General features: G+C 42.6%; 3 protein-coding genes across 4 annotated transcripts; all 3 read right to left on the minus strand.

Annotated features, from left to right (window-relative positions):
• Positions 1–1,877: 1,877 nt before the first annotated feature.
• LOC127775750 (sphinganine C4-monooxygenase 1-like) lies at positions 1,878–4,363 on the minus strand. Its single transcript, XM_052302040.1, has 3 exons — positions 4,060–4,363; positions 3,654–3,922; positions 1,878–3,024 (listed from the first exon to the last, which is right to left on the minus strand). Exons 2-3 carry the CDS (start codon positions 3,879–3,881, stop codon positions 2,458–2,460), a joined length of 795 nt encoding a protein of 264 aa, XP_052158000.1. The 5' UTR covers positions 3,882–3,922; positions 4,060–4,363; the 3' UTR covers positions 1,878–2,457.
• Positions 4,364–8,598: 4,235 nt separating this feature from the next.
• LOC127776513 (uncharacterized) lies at positions 8,599–14,909 on the minus strand. Its single transcript, XM_052302913.1, has 5 exons — positions 14,653–14,909; positions 13,524–14,478; positions 12,494–12,610; positions 11,945–12,393; positions 8,599–9,643 (listed from the first exon to the last, which is right to left on the minus strand). The coding sequence occupies exons 2-5, from the start codon at positions 14,466–14,468 to the stop codon at positions 9,067–9,069; spliced, it is 2,088 nt and encodes a 695-aa protein (XP_052158873.1). The 5' UTR covers positions 14,469–14,478; positions 14,653–14,909; the 3' UTR covers positions 8,599–9,066.
• Positions 14,910–16,287: 1,378 nt separating this feature from the next.
• LOC127777912 (probable galacturonosyltransferase 9) lies at positions 16,288–20,892 on the minus strand. 2 transcript variants are annotated; one of them, XR_008018386.1, is made up of 3 exons: positions 19,591–20,891; positions 18,178–18,533; positions 16,288–16,761 (listed from the first exon to the last, which is right to left on the minus strand). XR_008018386.1 is itself a non-coding variant. In XM_052304537.1 (2 exons), exons 1-2 carry the CDS (start codon positions 20,824–20,826, stop codon positions 18,255–18,257), a joined length of 1,515 nt encoding a protein of 504 aa, XP_052160497.1. In that variant the 5' UTR covers positions 20,827–20,892; the 3' UTR covers positions 17,880–18,254. The 2 variants fall into 2 exon arrangements, 1 of the variants encoding a protein (XP_052160497.1); XM_052304537.1 differs by lacking the exon at positions 16,288–16,761 and having other exon boundaries at positions 17,880–18,533; positions 19,591–20,892.
• Positions 20,893–21,606: the final 714 nt, after the last annotated feature.

The raw sequence follows: 21,606 nt of genomic DNA on the forward strand, positions 1-21,606 counted from the left end.
TCCCAACCCTATCAGCTGGCGCATGTGTGTGTGTGTCCTTGCAGCAGAAACAAATGAAGGGATAAAGCTCTCTAGCCTAAGCGATATCGATCAAGAGGTGGCTGCGGGGAAAGGGGAGGAAAGCGGCGTTGGGCCGGGCGACACGGCGGACGGCGACGTTGCCCATGGCTGTCGCCCCACGTAAACGAAGGAACACTGCCCCCGCGTCTCGATCGACGTACACACGAACGAACGCACGCAGCGCGGCCGCGTCGCCGTCGGCTGATCGATCACGTCGAGACGTCGCCCTCCGGTCGGGTCGGCTGCCGGCATCCGTCGTCACCAACAAGTGCAGCACGGTGAGAGGAGGAGAGCAAGCGAATCACTCCTAATTAAGCAGCAGCAGCTGTCTGATCGCCTGATGTTTGTGTAATTGTGTACAGATGATTACCAGCAGAGTCCGAACCACAAATGGGCTGAAAACCTTAGTGGGCCGAAATGGGGCCAGAGGCGGCAGTTTTTATCTTGAGGGGCCGAGGCCTGGTTTGGGAGGCCATTACCAAGCTCAGAGTGTTAATGTACAGGGGATTGCTATTTAGCACACACATTTTTTACTACTTTTTTTTGTGAAAGCTTTTATATGTAAAAATTTCATCTGGAAACTTCATTTGAAAATTTTTCTTCTCAAACTTTTCATAAGAAACTTTGGCGCGGGCTTTATGGATTGCTTATAAGCAAATGTTATAAAATAAACAACGATTAAAAAATACCACAAAAACTAACTTCAAAATTAGTTTTTAAAATAGATTTTGGCTAAAAAATCACAATGAAGAAAAACACAAATCAACTTAAAAATAAATTTTAAAATTTAAATTTAGGCTTATAAGTATGAGCCTAAGCGAAACAATGGGGCTAGTAGTATTTTTATGATATGGAAGGGAGGAAGAAGAATAACGTGTGTTGAACTATTGATCACCGGATGGTTTCATAGAAAAACTACTCCTACCTGATACTATTACCATGTACTCTCTCCCCCCAATCCAGATTTGTAGGACTGAGTGGTTTGATATATATTAGGACGGAGGTAGGTAGTACTACGTGTCATGTTCACTATAGAATCAGTAGTTAATTGTCTAAGTTTGTTGTAGCTAAACAAACGATCAATTATATGTAGTATTATTGTGTATAGATATGGCATGACGAGATTATATCGACAGTAACCGTCTAAACAGCTTTTCCCTAAAAAAAAAAAACCGTCTAAACAGCTATTCGTATCATACGGGAGAAAATCCTATAAAATCCGATCGAGCTTTGAAACAGACGCACATGTCACCAGCTTGTGGCTGTGTCTGCTTACAGATGGCGATTTGTTGATGCATATGGAATGGAAGCCGCCGTCTGTTTCATGGCAGCCAACAGTATACGGCTAAATATAGCTTGCAGATTCCTAAGCTGATTTGTGCCTTTATCACTCGATTAATTAAGCAGAGATAATTGTACCATGAGAGAGCAGTTGCCAGATGATACGTAGCCTTAAAATGGTGTTAACCTTATCACTTCTACTTGGCACTAGCAGTGTGATGTCATCATGATTAAAATGGTGGTCCATCAGAAGTTCAGAACTCCATTGGCTGACCATATTATTCAGAGCGAGGTCATCATGTGTGGCAACTTGCAAGCAACGGAAGAACTTGATGGGTAATTTTAAATTCTTCCCGAGAAAACAGCATGATCTGCACTGTGTAATTAACTAAAACGGATTTCTTTGGTCCACAGGCTGACAGGCTCCAAATGCCATCCTGACCAAGCAATAGAAGGGAAAAAAAAAAAGCAAGAGCACACAGATGCAAGACAGTCTAAGTCAGAACTCAGAAATAACAATACAGGCCCATTTCAATATACAAATGCCATCCCTCTTCAAGGTAAACTCTTTATACTGAAGATTATATCATTCAGTGTGCTGCTAGCTCTGACTCAGTTTGGAGCACTTGCTTTCTGTGGGCATTGCTGTTTTGAGCCACTTCAGTCAAGCTGGCATTGCACATCCGACAGCCTGGTCCATGAGCACAGCTCACTGCTCCTTTTAGAATACAATGACAGCCAAAGCATCACCATTAGCTAGAGTACGTGACAGAAAAAAGAAAGCTTTGAGAATGTGATGGCCAACTCACTGCTGCATGTAATGCTGTTTTCAGCTCACTTTGTCCATCAGCATGGAGAAGCAACAGGCACAATTCAGAGGAAACTAAATCTGACTAGATATTTCTTTTTAACACAATGCTTTATTTGCTATACCTTGGTACAAGATGGCATCCCCCACAAAAGGGTTTGTGTATATGAACATGAAAAAGACTTCTACTGACTACCAACACAAATGTAGTTAGAAAAATCAGGCAATACTACAACATGACATGAGCTTTGTGCACTGGCAGGAAGAACACTGCTTAATTGGCCTTACTCTGCTCTGCTAGATTGAGCTTAATCGGTCTTGCTCTGCTCTGCCACATTGAGCTTAATCGGGCGCGCCTCGAATCCACCTCCCTTGCGGTTCTCAAGAGTGTAAGGCATGTATGTTCCGAGGATCTTGTCCCACATGACAAAGAAGGGCTGCGAGAAGTTGTACTTGTTGCCATAGAGCTGGTGGTGAATGTCATGGTAGGCGCTGTTGTTGCTGAAGAAGACATGGAGGATGTTGCCCGGGAGCCACAGGCCGCAGTGGTCATCGACGGTCTTGATGGTCGCAAACGAGAAGAAGAATATGGCCGTCTTAGGAGTCATGCCGGCGATGAGGAAGGAGAGGGCGCCGCCGATGGTGTCCAGGATGAGGCCCTCAAGGGGATGGTTGTAGAGAGCTCCAAAGGCATACGGGACTACAAGAGTGTGGTGCTTGGAGTGGACATGCTTGTACAAGAACTTGTTGACATGCATATATCTGTGCATGAAGTATTGCCATGTGTCCATAACAAACATCGCAATGATGAATTGCAATGCTATCACAAGGGCCGGAGGCTGCTTCCTCACAGTACCACTTTCATCACCAATGATCTACATTTTGGGAAAATTGCAAGATTGTAAGTACAATAATCACATAAGAAGTTTCATCAAGTAGAACGAAAGTAGGTTCAAAGAGAAACTTCTATTAGTAGTGGGAACCGTTGCATACTATTTCAAACTTTATTGTTTTCTAGATCTTCATATATTAGCTTGCGCAAAATGTTTGAAATCCAATATAATAAATTTCCCCATGTTAAAGAAACCAACCAAACCCTGTTTACTTAACAGGTTAGCTTCAGAGTTAACTACAGTTTAAGGCATGTTCAACAGTGAGACAAAACTCAAGCTCATATGCTCCCAAAATCAACATGCAACCCCACCAATTCTGTTTGCTATTACCAGGCTAATTTTTCCCCACATTACAAATGCTACAAAAAAAACTGTCCAATTTCGCATTCACAGTTATCAAGAAAGCTATTGTTTCAGACTAGTTCATGACATATTCTCAAATCCATCCCCAAACTGAACTGTCCAATTTCGCATTCACAGTTATCAAGAAAGCTATTGTTTCAGACTAGTTCATGACATATTCTCAAATCCATCCCCAAACTGAATTTTCTTTTCCCTATGACAAGAACTAACAGCAGCGCTAAGACAAATGTGAGGAGAGGGATTGTTACCGTGAAGAGGAGGAGGGAGACGGCGATCTGGAAGGACTGCTGGACGAGGACGCCCTTGACGACGGTCCACTTGGAGACGACGTTCTTGGTGGCCTCCTCCCCCTTGGGGTGGAGCCTGTAGTCGTCCATCCCCATGGCGTCCAGCACGATGTACAGCCCCGAGTAGAGCCAGTACACCGCGATCGGGACGAACGTGCCGAGCAGCTCGTCGGACACCGCGAACGCCATCCTCTCAAGACACTCCAAATCTCCTTCAAATCCTCTACACACTGCCATCGAAAAAAGGCGCAAATCTGAATGAGCAATCTGAATCGCAATACGCAGGCATTGGCGGGCACCGAGCACAAAACCCTCAAAGAAACCAAAAAAAGAAAAACAAAAAGCAGGGAATCGATTCGGATCTTACCAGGAGGAGGAAGCAAAGAACGCAAGAAGGCTCTCCTTTGTTTGATTCTTGTGCTGCTGCTCCGAGGTGAGTGGATATGGTGCAGGGTGGCCACTCCGGCGAGTACTTATAGCGAAGCAATGCGGAGGGGGGGCAATGGCCAAGGCGGTGGCGGTGGCGGGCGGGCGGGGTCTGAGAAGGGCGGCGAGACCGGCGACTCGTACAAAGATTTGTTCTTTTTTTGGACGGAGGCGAGACGCACTCGAGGAAGGAAGGAAGACCGGCTCGGAGAGGAGAGGAGAGAAGGCGAGCCGTCCACTCCTCCTATCTGTTGCTGTCTTGACTTCACTGGAATCTGTGTGGAAGGAGAGGAGGGCTCTTCTCAAGCTGGACAAAGGGTTGGTTGCTGCTTCTCCGGTTTAGGTTGTGTTTTGGGGTTTTTTTTTTGTTTTGAAATTTTTGAATATTTAGTATTAAAAGTAAACTCTTGTAAAAGTTGTTTTCCAAGATGTGAATCTTTTGGCCACGCAAAATAATACTGTCATGTCGGTTTGGCATTTTTTTTCACATGCACGCTTTCCGAATTGCTAAACGGTATATATTTCTAAAAAAAGTCTATAGAAAAGTTTCTTTAAAAAATCATTTAAATCTATTTTTAATTTTTTTAAGTTAATACTTAATTAATTATATGCTAATAAGCTATCTCATTTTTTATGTGGGAAAGAAAAGTCCCCAACTCCTACTTCCAAATACATCTGGCAATCTAGGATTTAAATTATATAGAAAAGTTTCCTGTAGAAAATATTTAGAACAAAGAACTGATTCCCTACAAATTTCTTTGAAATTTTAGTGGACTAGGCTAGTATAGAGGAGTTGTGGAGAAAAATAATCATGTCTTCATCTTTCTATAATTTCAAGCTCATGTGTTTTTCCCATGTATAATTGAAACTGTAGTTTTGAGGCTTTTCTAAGTTTTTAGTTTTCATAGGAATTTAATTAGCACGATATTCTATTTTTTTTATTATTTTTTTTAGAGAAGGGTATTTTTTTTACCCGGCCTCTATATCCAACTGGATATATGCAGCCTTTTTTTAATAGGAATTTAGCCTATCGAACAGGGAACTAGCCCTCAAATAATCCAATTTGAAATTCGCTCCTATGGAGATTTGAACTCAGGATCTTGGGGTGCTACTCAGGTCACTACAATATTCTATTATATGTTTCTTTTTCATTTTTGTATTTTCACAATTCCACGTTTTAAAAGAAGACCTATAATCTAGATAACTAACCCTAGTGGTAAGTGGCGAATGTGATTACTGTTATACAATTGTCAAACAGAAAATTATGCCGGCTAGCACACAGGATTACAGGAGATTGGAATGGATTCTCAGATGCATTAACTGTTTTGAAGGAGATAGCACGTGCTGGGATGTTTTGACCAGGCCATTATTTTTTTTTACTCGAGTTGTTTTATGCCAGCCTGTACCGTCCAAAAGAAATTATTTGTACAATTTAAAATTTTAAAACTTAGTTTTGTAACTAAAATTAGATGTTTTTAGTTGTTTTTACTTAGTTTTGGCTTTATGAAAACTAAAAATAGAAGTGTACAAGTTTTATCGTAAAATTATTTTATATTAGTCATGTATTTTTAGTTAATAAGTCGCAGCTAAAAATACATCTTCAAGTGGACAACAACAGTATCACTTGGCAGGTTTGTAGGTTGACACAAATTAGGGTATTTTTATGTTGAAAAGGCACTTAATTATGGTGAGCACGTCACATTTTTTGCTTGGTATTTTTTGGTCAAACTTGGAGAAACCGGGATAACAGACCACAGGATCATCATATATACTATCATGATTCTACATATCATTCCACGTGAGATTTTGAGATTGACCTCTCGTCGCAGGATGTCACATTATCACATCCCATCACACCAAAGCACTATACTACTCTTAACGAGTAATTTTGCCCCAAATCTTCTACGGTGATTCAAATCAATGATCATTTTGATGGATGAATTGGACAACTTGGAATTGACAAATGGCATATGCCTTCCTCTACGCCTTTCCATTAAGGCAGGCGTTACAAAATTATTTGCCCGGACAGAATAAAGCTGCAAATTTAATTACTCCCTCAGTTTCACAATGTAAGTCATTCTAGCATTTTCCACATTTATATTGATGTTAATGAATTTAGATAGATATCAATATAAACGTGAAAAATGTTAGAATGACTTACATTATGAAACGGAGGAAGTAGTTTTTTTAATGAGTTACTTCGAGCCACCTAGCCATGTTGTCAGTGTGATAAAAAATACGAGCCTTTTGTTGTAAAAAAGTGTACATTTTCGCTTTTAATAGTGTGTGATAGAGCGCACGTGTGCGCGTATGAAATGACATCTATAAGCGTATGGAGTGGGCATGTATGCATATACATCTTTGTGTAATTAGAATAAAATCATTTTATTAAAATTAAGTAAGCGCAACTTAACTGATTAGATTCTTTATAGTGGAATCAACTCATTCGGATAAATTCTAAAACACGGGTGTTCGTATTTACGGTTAATTATTCTTTCCGTGATAGATAACGTATATGTCAATAGAGAGACTCACATGTGAATATCAAGATATGAGATCCAATTAAGATGCTTATAGGGGTATGATGTACCTATGCACGTTCATAAGAGTAAATGTGCGCGTGCTATGAGCGTATACGTTTGTACTGTGATTCTAAGATTACCTTCTATTTAAAAAACAAGGTAGTGTTTGAGAACCATAGTGTTCCACGCTAGGGAGAAGTACTACCGTACCGAACGAGGCTTTCAACTCCAAAGGCCAACCAATTTAGACCAGATCGTCCGATACGGAACGAAAAAACAGAACGGCGTTGTATTCCGTGGAACAGTAGCATCGCGTCCATGTTGCTCTACCGGCCATTCATCTATTCTGACATCTTCGGTGATGGCTTGGTCAGCAATGGCGCAGTTAAAAATATTTTTAAAAAAATAAGCAACAGAAGCCCATTCCCTTGACTAATTTCGCTCTGTCGCTACCAGGGTTTAAAAGAACCGGACTTCCTAACTGGTTCGAGTTCTAAAAAAAATCAAACTGGATTTTAGATTTGTGACAAAATTTAACCGAATTTTACCAAGAGTCAACGGTTTTCATAGAATAAACCGTCGACTTGAGAACGGTTTGATAAACCTGGTTGCTAGTGCATGTCACCATTCCATAATAGACTTGTTGGCCTTTTGCTTCCTACCATGGCAGATGGCACAACTGCTTCACACTGATTACGTTAAGTTTTGGACGACTGATCCACCACTCATCAACGTGCCTAATCTATTAATTAGATGCTACTGATAAATGATAATACACATATCCGCACCCACTTTTCTTGGCTCTAGAAAGGCTAGATAGCATCATGCCATGAATCTACTTCTCCGGTCTCTGCACGGTAGGGGCCAAAGTTGAATCATAGAATATAAGAGCGTTTTTTTGGAACGCGGGATTCTCAAAACGCAGAGAGAGATTAAAGTGTCATGACATCTCAAAACCCATGGATTGAAAAAACACATAAAAACATATGAATAGCCATTTGTATAGAACACATGAAAAATATAGGAATAAGGCCCTGTTTAGAGGTCGGCCGCGGCTCCCAATGAGGAGGAGCTCTGCAGCGAGTGAGCAAGGTCGGCCGCAGCGGTGGTGTTAGGACTTGGGCGGCGAAACGGTGAGGACGGCCCGCGATGTGAGAGAGGACGAGAAGGATGGAAAGAGTGACGGGGTGAATGAATAGAGTGACGGAGTGGTATGGTTCTAATTTTAAAAATTTTCAGTGGCACCCAACCGATAACGCGAATAGTAGTGTTATTTTTTTGATTTGCCACATTTGCAGTGGCATGGGTCCAATTAACCCAAGTTTTTTTCCAAACTTCCAATTTTCCATCACATCAAACCTTTCTTACACACAACTTTTCTATCACATCGTACCAATTTTAACCAAACTTCCAAACTAAACTTCAGTGTGACCTAAACACAGACTAAGAAGAGAGACCCTAAGGATTTTTCTCCAAGAGGTTGAAGTCCATGTTAAAATTCCTCCAGAATTCCTATGATTTGAGCCAATCCAAAGGAATTTCATAGGAATTTTTTTAATAGTTATTCCTATGAACCAAATGACCATTGAGGAAAAATTTCCATAGGATTGAAAATTTATAATGGTCTAGAATCAGCTACTAAGCTCTACTTGACCACCATCAAAAACTAGGTCAGAATGGGACTGCTGTAACTGCTAACCGCACGGCACGGCCATACGTCCATACGTACGTCACCTCGGACAAATCTGATGAAGCACACAAGGGCACAAGTAATAAAAATAATTGAAGAATACAATCCCCAGCGAATTAGCAAGGGTTATAATATTTATAGGAAGGCAAAATGCATCACCTTCCACAACAATGCGATTGAGAACTCGAAAAAAAATTCTCAGCTTTCATGATGCAATCAGCCCAAGGAGATCACATATATAGCCTTCTTGGATAGGGATGAAATCAGATTGGAATCAGGAGGACAATATTTGTACCAGATCCTGGGTTTGTATTATATACACTATCCAATACACTTTCATCCCTAGTCTTGGATCAAGAGTTTATAATCATCCAAGGTTCAAAGAACACAAACGAAACCACCCAGCCTCATAGCCCTACTTGAGCCTTGTTGCCTTGGCGGAATGCCAAGGCCAAAAGAATGCGGCAACACGCCAACAAAAAGATGAGCTTAAGATTCATGGATATAACTTTGCAGCACAATTCAACAGCATGGGTGAACAAGGTTGGACCAGGACATCATTTGTGCAGGGAGCAGATCAACGAGGACAGAAAATACAGGTAAAGCAAACCACAGTGACAGGAACTGTGACAACCATCCAGGTTTCCTAAGGTTTGGACACAACTTCTAAATGGCACCGATGCATCTAGCAGTATAACCGGCTCAGGGTAAAAACATGGTAAATTCAGAGTACCAATCATCGATACGCTGGCGCGCCAGGAAAGGAATAGAGAGACGAAACCGATGCACCAGGTGCATTAAGCCTTGTAGAGGCATACCTTTGACTGATATCAGAATATGCGGGATTGGGGACCTCATAATGAGCTGTTGGATAGGGTGCGCGGAGAGGGAGGTCCACAGCATGAGTGATGCGTTGGTCAGAACGGTAAAGATCCTCTACACGAACAGCACGAGCAGAAATTTCTCCAGGACGGTACAGATCCTCCACACGAGCACCACGGATAGGAATTTCTCCTGGACGATACAGATCCTCCATGCGAGCACTGTGAGCAGCAACCTCTCCTGGACGATAGAGCTCCTCCACACGAGAACCACGAGCAACAATCTCTCCTGGACGGTAGAGCTCCTCCACACGAGAACCGCGAGCAGCAAGCTCTCCTGGACGGTAGAGCTCCTCCACCCGAGCACCAAGTGAAGCAATATCCCCTATCTGCCTGAGTTCCTCAACACGGGCAGCACCATCAGATCTTGTGGCTGGGACTGCTGTATAATCTCTTGAAAGAAATGGATCAGCCACAGTTCTGGCAGCAACACTGAAGTTCAAGGAATTTGTTAGCCAAAAGCATGGTATTGTTCTAAGTAAGAAAATTGAAGCCTATAATAACCAAAATAGGATGTAATAGTTAGTTTGGGTTAGTATTCAAGTGTACACCTACAGCAAACAAAACATGCTTAATATAGATGATACGCTGATAGAAATTTATTAATACTATAGTGCATAAAACATTTGTCCAATTTGTTTTCACTGGTGGATTCATAGTTTACCAAACTAACATAGTGTCATAATAAGATCCACTCTCCGCAAGCGGGTTACCCACTTATTTAGCCAATAAGTGGGTTCACGGGTTGACCCACTTGAGCCTTACTCTCCATTGTCAAAAACTTAAAATTATTCTCCCTCTGTCCAAAATAAAGCAACCAAGGATGGGATGGGACATATCCTAGTACAACAAATCTAGACAGGATATGTCCCATCCCATCCTAGGTTGTTTTATTTTGGGACGGAGGGAGTATTGTAGCACTTTTCCGGTGGTATGTTGGGAAAAAAAAACATGAACTACGACATGTTTTCAGAACATATTTTTCCGTCAGGAATAAACTAACAAGACTAAGTTTCCACAAGGAATTAGGTCAAATTTAAGGATGGGCGTGGGTCACTGACTGGTGCATTTAGTTAATTTTGTTGAACTAGACAAATTCATGACAATCAAGCAACCAATGGAACTTCTCTTGCAAAGTTGCAAACGGAACTTTTCTCTTTTTCACACCTTAGAGAGCTATATCTCCAAGGGAACAGTTAAGATGAACTATAAATGGGCCATCATGTACATAACACACGTTAACCTTTCTTTTGCTCAGAACTGCTTTGTGTTACATTGGTCTATTGACAATCTGACACGCTTCTTCCATGGATTCCTTTTCTACATTTCCTAATATATAAACTATAAGGTTGTTAAGGCAGGTAAGGCGACCCACCCACGCCTTACTAGTTACCACTATAGTGTAAAACCGCTAAGGTATGGCGACACCATAACCTAAGTGATTAGCAGCATCAGAAGAGAGAGAGAAAGAAAACTCAGGCCAGCCCAACAAAGCCCAATAACGTTCATACCAGCCCAAAGTCAAAGAAATAACCCTAACACCCACACCAGGTACACACTCTCTCCTCTCAAAGCGCTGTCTCCAATGTCACTTCTTCCTCACGCCTGTATCGCTTCTTCCTTGTGCTAGCTCTGCTCCTCTATCTGTGCTCCTTACTCCCCTGATTCAGAATGAATCCAGTGCTTCTCTTTGTATGTGCTCCTTCCCTTGGATGGATCTAATGCTGCTCCCTTGAGTCAAGATGAATCTGGTGCAGGGGAGAGAAGAAAAGAGGAAACCAGAGCTAAGGGGGAGCAAGATGGCGATGGCATGGAGCAGAGAAATGGGAAAATGGTGTAGTTGCTGCTTCCTTCACCTCTTCTCCCTCTCCCTCTCTGGGTTATGGCATTAAGCCCTTAAGGTGGAGAGATGCCTTAACACCCTCAGGGAGCCCTAGAGCTATAGCGACGCCTTAACAACCATGATATAAACTAGAGATGGCATTATTATCAAGTATCAGAATTCTGTTGAACAATTCTAAAGAAATGCTAATAAAAAATCGTAATATATTTCTTAAACCTCAAGATTGTACCATAGAAATATTTGTGGATTAGATAAGTTATGAGCACTTCAGTTTAACTGATAACATAAAATTGCACTTGCAGAGCTGAATGATAAGAGAGGTGAAGGCATTTGGGCTCGGTTCAATTATCTAAGAAAGTGTTTCACGGGATATATACTCTATTTTAAAACCAGGATACTGGCCATGTTCCATTCGTATAAAAGACAATAAAAATGTTCTAGGTTGCTAATGCATGCATTGATAGTAACAAGTCCAAACATTTCTCACACGGTATCTTTACATTTCGGAAAAAACACAGCTTCAAGCGTTAATCTACAAAAATAACTAGCTAATCAATTTTATGTCAGTTTTCAAATATTTAACTAACCAATGGAAAGATCAACTTAATTTGCTGAATTAGTAAGTATTTTCCCGTCTCCAAACACTATGCGTTTCCAAATGTTTTACTACCTTTGTCCCAAAAAGAGTTCACTTTTAGAAACGAATCTGGGCATGCCTCTTGTCCAGATTCATGTATAAAAGTGCAGTCTTTTTGGGACAGAGGTAGTATTTATTAACCACAATGACAGACCAACATGCAAGAGAGAGAAGCTCTCGCAAAATTTCTACAAGACATGTTACGAATAATAAATATGGACCACAACTTAGGAAGCTTTGTGCATTAGCGTACCGATTAGGCAGTGGATCCACTTGAGAACGATAATATGGAACATCAGATGGAGCCAAATGGCGGTAGTATGCATGTGGAACATGCTGAATCTCTGGGATAGAAGGGCCATGACGAGGCTCTAGGGCATGCGGCACAAGACGAGGCTCTATGTCAAGAGGAACACGCTGAGACTCGCGTGCAACAAGTGTTTGCTGATAATGTATGTGGGGACCATCATGAGCATTAGACAAAGAATGATCAATCCTATAATCCACTGGATGTGGATCAAAGCGTGTTGCCCTGTATAAGTCTTTAGGGGGAGGAACATGCATGACAGGCAAAGAAGATCGTCTTTCTTCATATTGATGTGGCTGTGATTTTCCTTCATAGTGGTGCATCTCTTCAAGAGGCTTCTGTGGAGCTGGTTGAGGTACACTCACAGACTCAAATAGAGCTATTAGCCTATGGACCTGCACAATATCATGTAATACATAAGATAAAGTAAATACTAACATCTATGATTTGTCTTTTAAAACTTTCTGTTTTGAACAAAATTCAAATGACACTCACTTGTCTAGAGTTGAGCTCGGGATTGAACTTGCTCTTTGCACTATAGTTCTCTCTGATTGCATCCTTAAATCTGCTCTCAGGAAGTGGAAGGCAATCTTTATCTATCTTAAATTTCACCTGTGGCAAGCTCAAGCACAAAAAATAGTTTTGAGTACAACGAAAATATCAAATCTTCAACACTAACTACTCTAGATGAAGCCCATTTTCAAACAGAAGGTTGTGTGGAATCTTGTGCCCATGAATTCGTGCTTGATCATTGAAAGTAGATAACAGTCCAAATATGCAATTGTGAGGTCTTAAAAGTTGTGCACGGAATTGGCAATGGTGGTCCTAATATACATGCTGTACAGTCTTAGGTAAGAACCACTTGTACAAACTTTCGTGACTTTCCATCATATGGTTTCCCAGATATGGTAAATTCCAACTAACCAATGGAAGTGCAGTAAAAACAAATCGACCCTCACAGAGTTACAGTTATATCTGAAATGACAACTTGAATATAAACCAAGCATCAAAGAACTCTATGGACATAAATGGTCACAAGCAAATCCTGTTATTAAGAAACAGGGGCAGTGAATGTTCTCTTAGCAGTCTATCAAATCATTCAGTCACATTACTTACAGCACCACCTGTTTTCTTAATTAAAGCAAAGATGAATATAGCTAGCTAGTATATCTACATCTGTTTCAACAGATAACCAATGCAAATGCACAATTCAAGTTACAGCTGATGATGATGTCTAATGCATATGCATCAATCTTCCGAAAATGGAAATGCAATCTGTATCGACAACAGGGTTATTTTGTTCTCAGAAACAGTGTGAACCAGAAAGATACCATTTCTACTACCGCCAATCATAGGTTTGTGTACAAAAATCATTGGTGCACCATAGTATCAATCAATCCCCAAAATAGTATGTATACCCTTAAGTATAAAAACATAAACCCCAAAAAACCATATTCACTTCCTCTTTAAAAAAAAACATTCACAGCATATGAGTTTGTCTACAGCGATGGAATACCAGAATTACCTGTGCAGGGAATTTTCCACTGAATGCATCTCGAACAAGATCAAGCCCACCCTTTGATACTGCCTTGTACACCCCATAAAGTAGCTTCAAGTCAAAATCATAGAGGAACAACCTCATCCCTGGTCGGATCTTCTCAACTATTCTGATTTTCCCTCTGGGATACCCAAACAAGCGGCTCTGAAAGCATTCTGGTTTAGTCTGCGCATTACACATGAATATAAGCCCTCCTCCCTTACTGTCAAGCCTCTCTTCCTTCTTGCTTCCCTCCTCCTCCTTCCTCCTTTCCTTCACATTGCTAGTCCTCTCCCCAGCAATCTCTCTTTTTCTCTTCTTGATGGCATCACCATCGTTGTTATCAGCACCTACACCATTCTTGGTGGCAACTACAGCATTAGCATTAGCATTAGCCTCAGCCAGCTTTGGTTTTAGCTTTAGCCTTCGCTTTGGCGTTGATGCTTCAGGCACAGTAGCTGATCCATCGGCCACAGTAGCTGATCGCGGAGCCGGGGCTGCAGGCGATGCATCAGCATTGCCACCAGCAGCACCAACGGATGGGGACCCTGAAGCGGCAGCAGCTGCTGCAGCCTTCACCTTCGCCTTCACCTTATTCAACCTAGATGTCTTCTTGACCGATGCAGGGGTGGAAGGGCTCCCCTTGGATGCCCCGTCCGCATCAGCCACCGCGGCCGGTCGCAAAGCCGGAGCCGCAGGCGATGCATCAGCATTGCCACCAGCATCACCCAGGGACGCGGCCTCTTTACCAGCCGCAGCGGCTGGCGCAGCAGCCTTCTCCCGGCTAGCCTTCGCCTTCACCTTCGCCTTCCCCTTGACCAACTTAGTCACCCTGAGCGATGCAGGGGTGGAAGGGCTCCCCTTGGACGACCCCCCATCCGCCCCACCGGCGGCGGCCGCCTTGACCTTGGCGGCGACGTTGGGCTTCTTCATCGTGGTTGACCTAGCGTGGACCAAATGGGGGGCAAACAAACGAACGAAAACCTATCATCAAAAGCTACACCACGCGCGCATCAAACGAACCAAATCGGGAAGGAAGAACAAATCGAATCGATCCCAACTCCGGATTGGATCTCCGACGAGGGAGGGCTACGAGAGAGATAGAGATGAAAAATACCTTCGATTCGATTCGATTCGCACCTGCTCGCGGGCAGCAGGGGAGAAGGCGCACGGGCGGGGAGGAGAGGAGCAGGCCGACCGACCACCGGTTTGCCCCCGGCCCCTCGTCGCCGGCGACGTGCGCCGGAGCGAGGCGAGGCGGCGGAAGTTTTCCGGCCGTGCCTCCGCCGGAACGGCGTTTCTCTTCGCAAACTAGGGTTACGATAGCGCAAACGGAGAATCGAAGATAAAGCGAGACGGAGAGAGGGGTGGAGGTGTGGAAGGGGAAATGCTTTATGGGCCTTTATTTCCAAATTAGTAAATTTAGCACATTTTAGAAAACTTTTTTTCTTCAACTGTCAATTTCCTTGAACTTTTCGTTTGCCTTGCTAGTAATGGGTATATATATGCCACAAGTAGGATGACTCATCTAAGGCCATGTTTTTTTCAGCTTCGGATTATTATAATCCAGATTATTAGGAGTAAGCTGAAAGAAACGGATAACTTATTGAAGTAGTTTATTATAATCTAGAGCCCAGCTTATTATAATCTGATAAGCTCATTTAGGTGAGCTTTTTCTAGATTATTGAGTGAAAAATTACTCACCATGCCACCCCACTCCCTCTTTAGACTTGCAAACCCAATAATCTAGGCTCTAATAATCGGGAAAGAAACAACTAACCGCTTATTCTACTACAGATTATAACAATCTAGCTTATAGTAATCTAACTCAATAATCTAGATTATAATAATCCCAAGCTGAAAGAAACAAGGCCTAAGACTCTTATATCTACATATGTACTTCCTCTGTTCCATTCTAAAATTGCACGGTGAATATTAAAGGTAAAGTGTTTTTCAAGCAATATAGTTTTTCTTTAATATGTCAAGCTAAATTTTTGCAAAATGCTAATCTCGATAAAATAGGTATAGTTTCGTGACATTTATTCCGATTAATGGATATCACTATTAGGAACACTCACTAAGAACCTGCATAAATAGTAATAAGTGGTTTTTAATGGAGTATCCGCCAATAAATTTCCCGCCAAAGTCTACCTCCTCACTAGCTAAAACCTCATGCCTATGTTATGCAAATCCGATCAATAATATTTTTTTACCTATCTAAATTACAACACCTTAACATCATAATGTCTTGCTCATATTGATGTTGTTAAAAGAGAAAAATGTAATTGATGTTTGTAGAATTTGAAGGGTATTCCTGAAGATCAATGTCAAACATAATAAGAGAGATGACTTGTTTGGACCCCTAAGACCACCAAAGAGAGATGCCATTCATTCTATCCTAAGAACTAAAATCCTAGTGTGCGATGACATAGTGACGATTATCATGTTGCTTAAGAGCATAGGAAATTATACGAATGAGTTTGAATATATGGTTAGATGTTTTCTCTTTGCTATCACTTGTTGGTAAACCGGAGGAATGTGAGGAATCCAATGGTATAAAGCCCTACAATTTAAAGCTTGCGGCACACGCCAAACTAACTGATGAATAAAGTACCTATTTGGTGACATTCAAAAAATTTTAACATTCATGAGGATATTTTCACCTTCGCGTGAATTCACAATCTGTTAACCACCATCATCATTATGTCAATGACATGAGTGTGTTGCACAACTTATTTTGGGCAAACTAAGATTTAAGCATCAATACATCGACAATTATCTCAACTGAAATTATGAAAGAAATAGCAATTTCGTAACAAAGGAATTTGTCATGTACATAAACATACATAAGGCAGGAGATGGAGCGGAGCTTGAACAATAAAATGAAGGGGCCAATATGTAAGTTTCTTTGAAGTATAGGCTACTATACTAACATGTGACAGATTACAGTGGACAAACTTCCCAAGCCCCAAGCTAACAAAAAAAATTTCTTCATCAGTATTTCTCAGAATATCCTTTAAATTAATTAATTTTTCAACTTTCAAATATTTAACTACTTTCTTTGTGCCTTCCTATAATTGTCATAACCTCAGTTTTATTCCTCAACCATCAATACTCTACAAGCATGGCCTTTAACTTCAAGCAGTCATGGGCATCAGGTTGACATCATAACCAATCACTTTGGTAGAATCCTTTTACAGTCCCATACTCCCATCCTGATTCAGCACTGCAGAAAAAGGGGAAAATTAGAACAACATTGCATCATCTAGCTGACCAGCTCTAATCCATCACCGCACATAGGCAATCCATGCGAACATGTGATGCAGCTTTCCATATTTTCTTCGTATTACTCAAAATATTGACTAGCCACTTCTTGGCAAAAGAATCACAGCATGATCAAATACATATTTCTCATGGACAGACGGCAGCTGGTGAGTCCACTAAGGGTGAGTTTGAGGAGGAGGAGATTGAGAAGATTGGGAAGATACGAAAAACGAGGTGAGCCATTAGCGCATGATTAATTGAGTATTAACTATTTTAAATTTGAAAAATAGATTAATATGAATTTTTAAAGCAACTTTCCTATAGAAAATTTTTGTAAAAAATACACCCTTTAGTAATTTGGGAAGCGTACGCGCGGAAATAGAAACAAACTCACTCACTTTCTTCAGCTGCCGAACTCAGCCTAAAGATTGAGATGGCAGCAGCTGATAAGAGCTAGCAGAACAGAAAGCTGCTTCATGTGTCATACTCCCTCCGCCGCAATATATCCAAACTTATAGTACTAAACTGTGTCTAATCTAATACTAGGTTGCTATATTTTAGAATGGATGGAGTACATAAAAAGTTAGTGTCTCAGCTAACATCACAAACGGACACAATTTTCCTATTATTCGATAGAGTCATGCCAAATGACGAAGAGATCGAAATAAATTATTTTCCTCTCCTAACAAGGTCAACAGGGAAGGTTTCAGGAGAAGACTGCGAGAACTAAAATACAAACAAAATCCTGGTCATAAAATCAAATGCATCAGCAATATCTATACACAGCGTACTCAATTTTTCCAGGAACAAATAATCAAATCTGTGGAGAAAAATCAAGCAGCCAAGCTAAACGCATACAATTTTATTAAAACTATATACCTATCCATTTCATGCAGAAACTAGTGAGCATTCTGTCGTGCCAATTACAGTTGAAAAATCTAGTTGACCTGGCATTTCGAAACTATACATGCAGGAACTTTCAATAATTATTCATAAATTTGTTGCCCACAAATGAAGTTCTATCCAGTAACATTATGCCTCAATAAAATACTCCAACTATTAGTGCAGTGGAGTAAGATATGGGAAACATTGACAAAATAAAATGTCACTGGATATATAACTCTTTCTCCTTTTTGGATAGATACAATTGGGAGATAAGTTTGCTATAAATAATACAGGAGCATTCAGCTATAGTTTCCTTCCAATAGACTGCCACATACTCTATTACTCTACACCATGATGGTCCAGTACAGTTTAGCTAATGAAACAATACTATCATAAACCAGCAAGAAAAATCTACAAGAAAGTTTCTGCCCAGCACAGTTGTAAGAAAATGCTACAAAGGAAAATTTTGTTACAGATAACAAAGAACACTCACGTAAAATTCTCCTGGCCAGTAAAACAACAGCATATCAGTGGTTTCCTCATTATTGGGAGTATTTTTTTTAACTTCCTTCATAGACCAAAGTTGCATAGTGTCAGGAATTCCATTTCAGTGTCAACATACTTGGTCCAGAGAGCTTTGTACTGGTTCAACGCAACATCAAGCCACGGTTTCATATTCCCATTAAAATGTATCACGGCAGCACCAGCGATAACCTCAGGACTGATGCTTGGATTATACCCAAGGCCCATTACATGCCATGATTTGTCAAGCGGCTTTGTATTGCCATAGAATGTCATCAGCCCAGCAGGTAGAACAGATGTGGGATCCCAAAGCACACCATCCTCATTCTGCCATGAAAATAATGGGTCATACATTCATACACATATCATGCCTTGGTGAGTGCAAACGCATGCTAGTAAGATGCAAAAATAGACAACTATGAGATCATTTGCATAACTGCATATGTATATAGTATATTACACAGGACAGGACAAAGTAGGTCAAGATAACATGCAAACATAAATTGTATATCGGGGCTGTTATTGTTTTAATTACTACACAATGGCCAATGAACACAAAAAGCTTAGGGCTCAGCAAAAAAGTATCACATATGCATGGCAATAGAAACCTAGTGATGAATTCATCTTGTGTTTTGTGGAACACTAGTTGAGAAGTCAAGATCATGAAGCGCTCGATCAGGCGACTATTATACACTAACTGACATGATTGGTTAGATCCTTGTTTACAAGATTTAGCCACACTGGTTGAATCGGCTAAACTAGAACCAGTAGGTTTGATGACTTGGTTCACAATTATAGCCATACGTTTCAACATGAAAAACCAGCAGTGTATACCTTCATGTCTATATCTCTATTTTTTTACTTCTCTCCCTTCATATCTCTACATCTCTCAATCTTCAACATTTAGTGGACTAAGCAACACAATACTTAGGGGCTCAAGAAATATCTATAACCACATCGTACAATCGCATGGGAAATTCGCTAGTTGATAAACTTTTACAAATGTGGTACATTTCTGATTATCCATACACATCATTGATAGTAGCTAATTGGAATAGTCACCCAAGAGACTACATAATTCTTCGTATGTCACAGAAGGAATGTATTGCCCTATAATTTCCTATACCAAATGCCCACTCAGGTTATTTAAAAATTGCAGGAAACATCAAGATACCTGAATCGCATGATGATCAATCACAAAATATCTTAAGAACTTCCATCGAGCTAGTGAAACTGCAAACTAAATGCATATGCACAACCAAATGGCACGAATCGAGGAGATTGGGCACTGAGCATAACTATAAGCGGCAGTCGCGTATCAAACCCAATGCACTCCAATGCTACTCATATATGTTATATATAACCGGATAAAACAGAAGCTTACCATTTCCATGTACTGATGGAACAGCTCCGTGCAGCCATCCCTTCGCCATGCCTCAAGATCATACACATTGACCCCATATGCCCAAGCACATGCGCCAGGATCGAACCGCTCCTGCACGATGGCCTGCGTGAAGTTGAGATACTTGCTATATCTCCTGAATCCACCGAAGCACATCTCGACGGCACCATTCACCTTCCCATCCAAGTCGAGATGCCAGAGCCCAGCCAAATCCTTCTGCACCACCACATCATCCTCCAGGAGCACCACCCTCTGCAGTGCCGGGAACATGTCTGGGAGGTAGAACCTCAGGTAATCGAGCAATGCCACGTCCCTCTTGCCGGCCTCGATCTGCCTGAGCACCGGCGAGGAGGTCTCGTTGAGGAACGGGAAGTCGGAGTAGGCGAGGAGCTGGACGTGCACGCCGAGCGGCGGCGGGCGGCGGGCGAACCAGACGCGGAATGCCGGCAGGTACATGGGCGCGGTGACCACGTGGAAGACGTGGCGCGAGGGGTCGGCCGCGGCGCGCGCGGCGGAGGCCACCACGACGGAGACGGCGAGCACATTGTCGGAGAACACGGCGTAGTGGTACAGCGAAGGGTCGTCGAACTCCGGGGACGGGTCGGGGTCGTCGGCGAAAGCGGAGGGCTTGGCGAGGCGGGCCTCGAGGAGGCGCATGGCGAGGCAGTGGAGGGACTTGGGGGTGGAGCCCGCGGCGATGCGGGAGGACATGCGGCCCGCGCGGCGGGCGCGGGCCAGATGCTCGCCGACGGCGAACACCGTGTCGGAGAGCTTCTGGATCTTGGACTGCGTGTCGAACCCTTCCTTGGCGTCGGCGGCGAGGAGGCGGGCGAGCTTGATGCGGTCGCGCGCCTCCTTCTCCAGGGGCTTCACCGCGTCCTCCGGGAGGGAGAGGTGGGAGGCGAGGCGCGACGACAGCGCCGACAGGTCGGACGACATCGTGGCGAAGGACAGCGACTGCGCCGCCGACGCCTCCTTGAGCCTCCGCGCGTGCGCGGCGTACGCCGCCAGCACCGCCGCGTGGTCCGCCGCGTGGCGTCGGATGGCGGCGAGGCGGGACGGCGGCGAGGACGAGAGGTAGGAGGAGCGGTGCGAGGCGTGCGTCGGCGGCGGCGAGGAGAGGAGGAACGAGAGCGTCGCCAGCAAGAGCAGCGTCAGGAGGGCCGCGAACGCCGCGCGGCGCGGCGCCGACGGCCGGAACGCGCGGCCGCCGGCCATCGGAGCAGTGGAGGGGAGGGGGACTGGAGTGGGAAGCGCGTCGCGGATCTGAGACTGATGAAGGAGACGGGTGGGCCCGCGGTGTCAGTGGGCGCGGGGTCGGGTATCCCGGCGTAAACAGTGGGTGGGCTTGTCGGTGAGGATAGATTTTAGGTTAGTACTACGTATTTGTTTATATGATGTTATTATTGGTGGATTAAGCTGTGGGTTTAATTAAGGTGGGGACATTATTAATCATTTGATTAACTGACTGACTGGTGGGGCCACCGTTGGATTCATGAGAAGGTGATTCGTGTTAATGACATGTGGGGCTCGTTACGTTGGGTCCACTTGTCAGTGAGGTATTAAGATTGGGAGTAGTTGGTTTAGGTGGGAGTATGGGAGCAAGTTCCGGCCAGGCTGGATAGATATCGGGAGTCAAGACAGACATTCTAATCGCAATTTTAGAATAGATCAAATTCGATCATAAGATTAGTTTTAAACCACGTACCGGGCCGACACTCGACAGTGGATGGTCAACGCGGTTCCCCTGCTCTACTCCACTGAATTTTGCTCCATTTTGTTCTATTGAAACATAAATAAACATTAACAATTCTTTGACAATGGCTAGCTGAACAATTGATATAAGGGTGATCGAAGGCCGAAAACATAGCCAACCTATACATAAATGTTGTTACGATCTGACCGTTAATTAGTTTTGCTTACTCTAATACAATTGTAACGTATTCGGTACTCCCTCTATCCCAAAATATAGCAACTTTTAGATGGATATGACATATC

This window comes from Oryza glaberrima, chromosome 6 (assembly GCF_000147395.1).
Source record: "Oryza glaberrima chromosome 6, OglaRS2, whole genome shotgun sequence".
NCBI lineage: Eukaryota > Viridiplantae > Streptophyta > Magnoliopsida > Poales > Poaceae > Oryza > Oryza glaberrima.

Excerpts from the sequence above, each read along its gene's own strand:
- LOC127777912 (XM_052304537.1), bottom strand. The coding sequence starts at position 20,826 with ATGGCCGGCGGCCGCGCGTTCCGGCCGTCGGCGCCGCGCCGCGCGGCG. Across the intron at positions 18,534-19,590 it reads TCCATCAGTACATGGAAATG|AATGAGGATGGTGTGCTTTG; the intron begins GTAAGCTTCTGT and ends TTTTCATGGCAG.
- LOC127776513 (XM_052302913.1), bottom strand. The coding sequence starts at position 14,468 with ATGAAGAAGCCCAACGTCGCCGCCAAGGTCAAGGCGGCCGCCGCCGGT. Across the intron at positions 12,611-13,523 it reads GTGGAAAATTCCCTGCACAG|GTGAAATTTAAGATAGATAA; the intron begins GTAATTCTGGTA and ends AGCTTGCCACAG. Across the intron at positions 12,394-12,493 it reads CCGAGCTCAACTCTAGACAA|GTCCATAGGCTAATAGCTCT; the intron begins GTGAGTGTCATT and ends GATATTGTGCAG.
- LOC127775750 (XM_052302040.1), bottom strand. The coding sequence starts at position 3,881 with ATGGCGTTCGCGGTGTCCGACGAGCTGCTCGGCACGTTCGTCCCGATC. Across the intron at positions 3,025-3,653 it reads TCTCCCTCCTCCTCTTCACG|ATCATTGGTGATGAAAGTGG; the intron begins GTAACAATCCCT and ends CCCAAAATGTAG.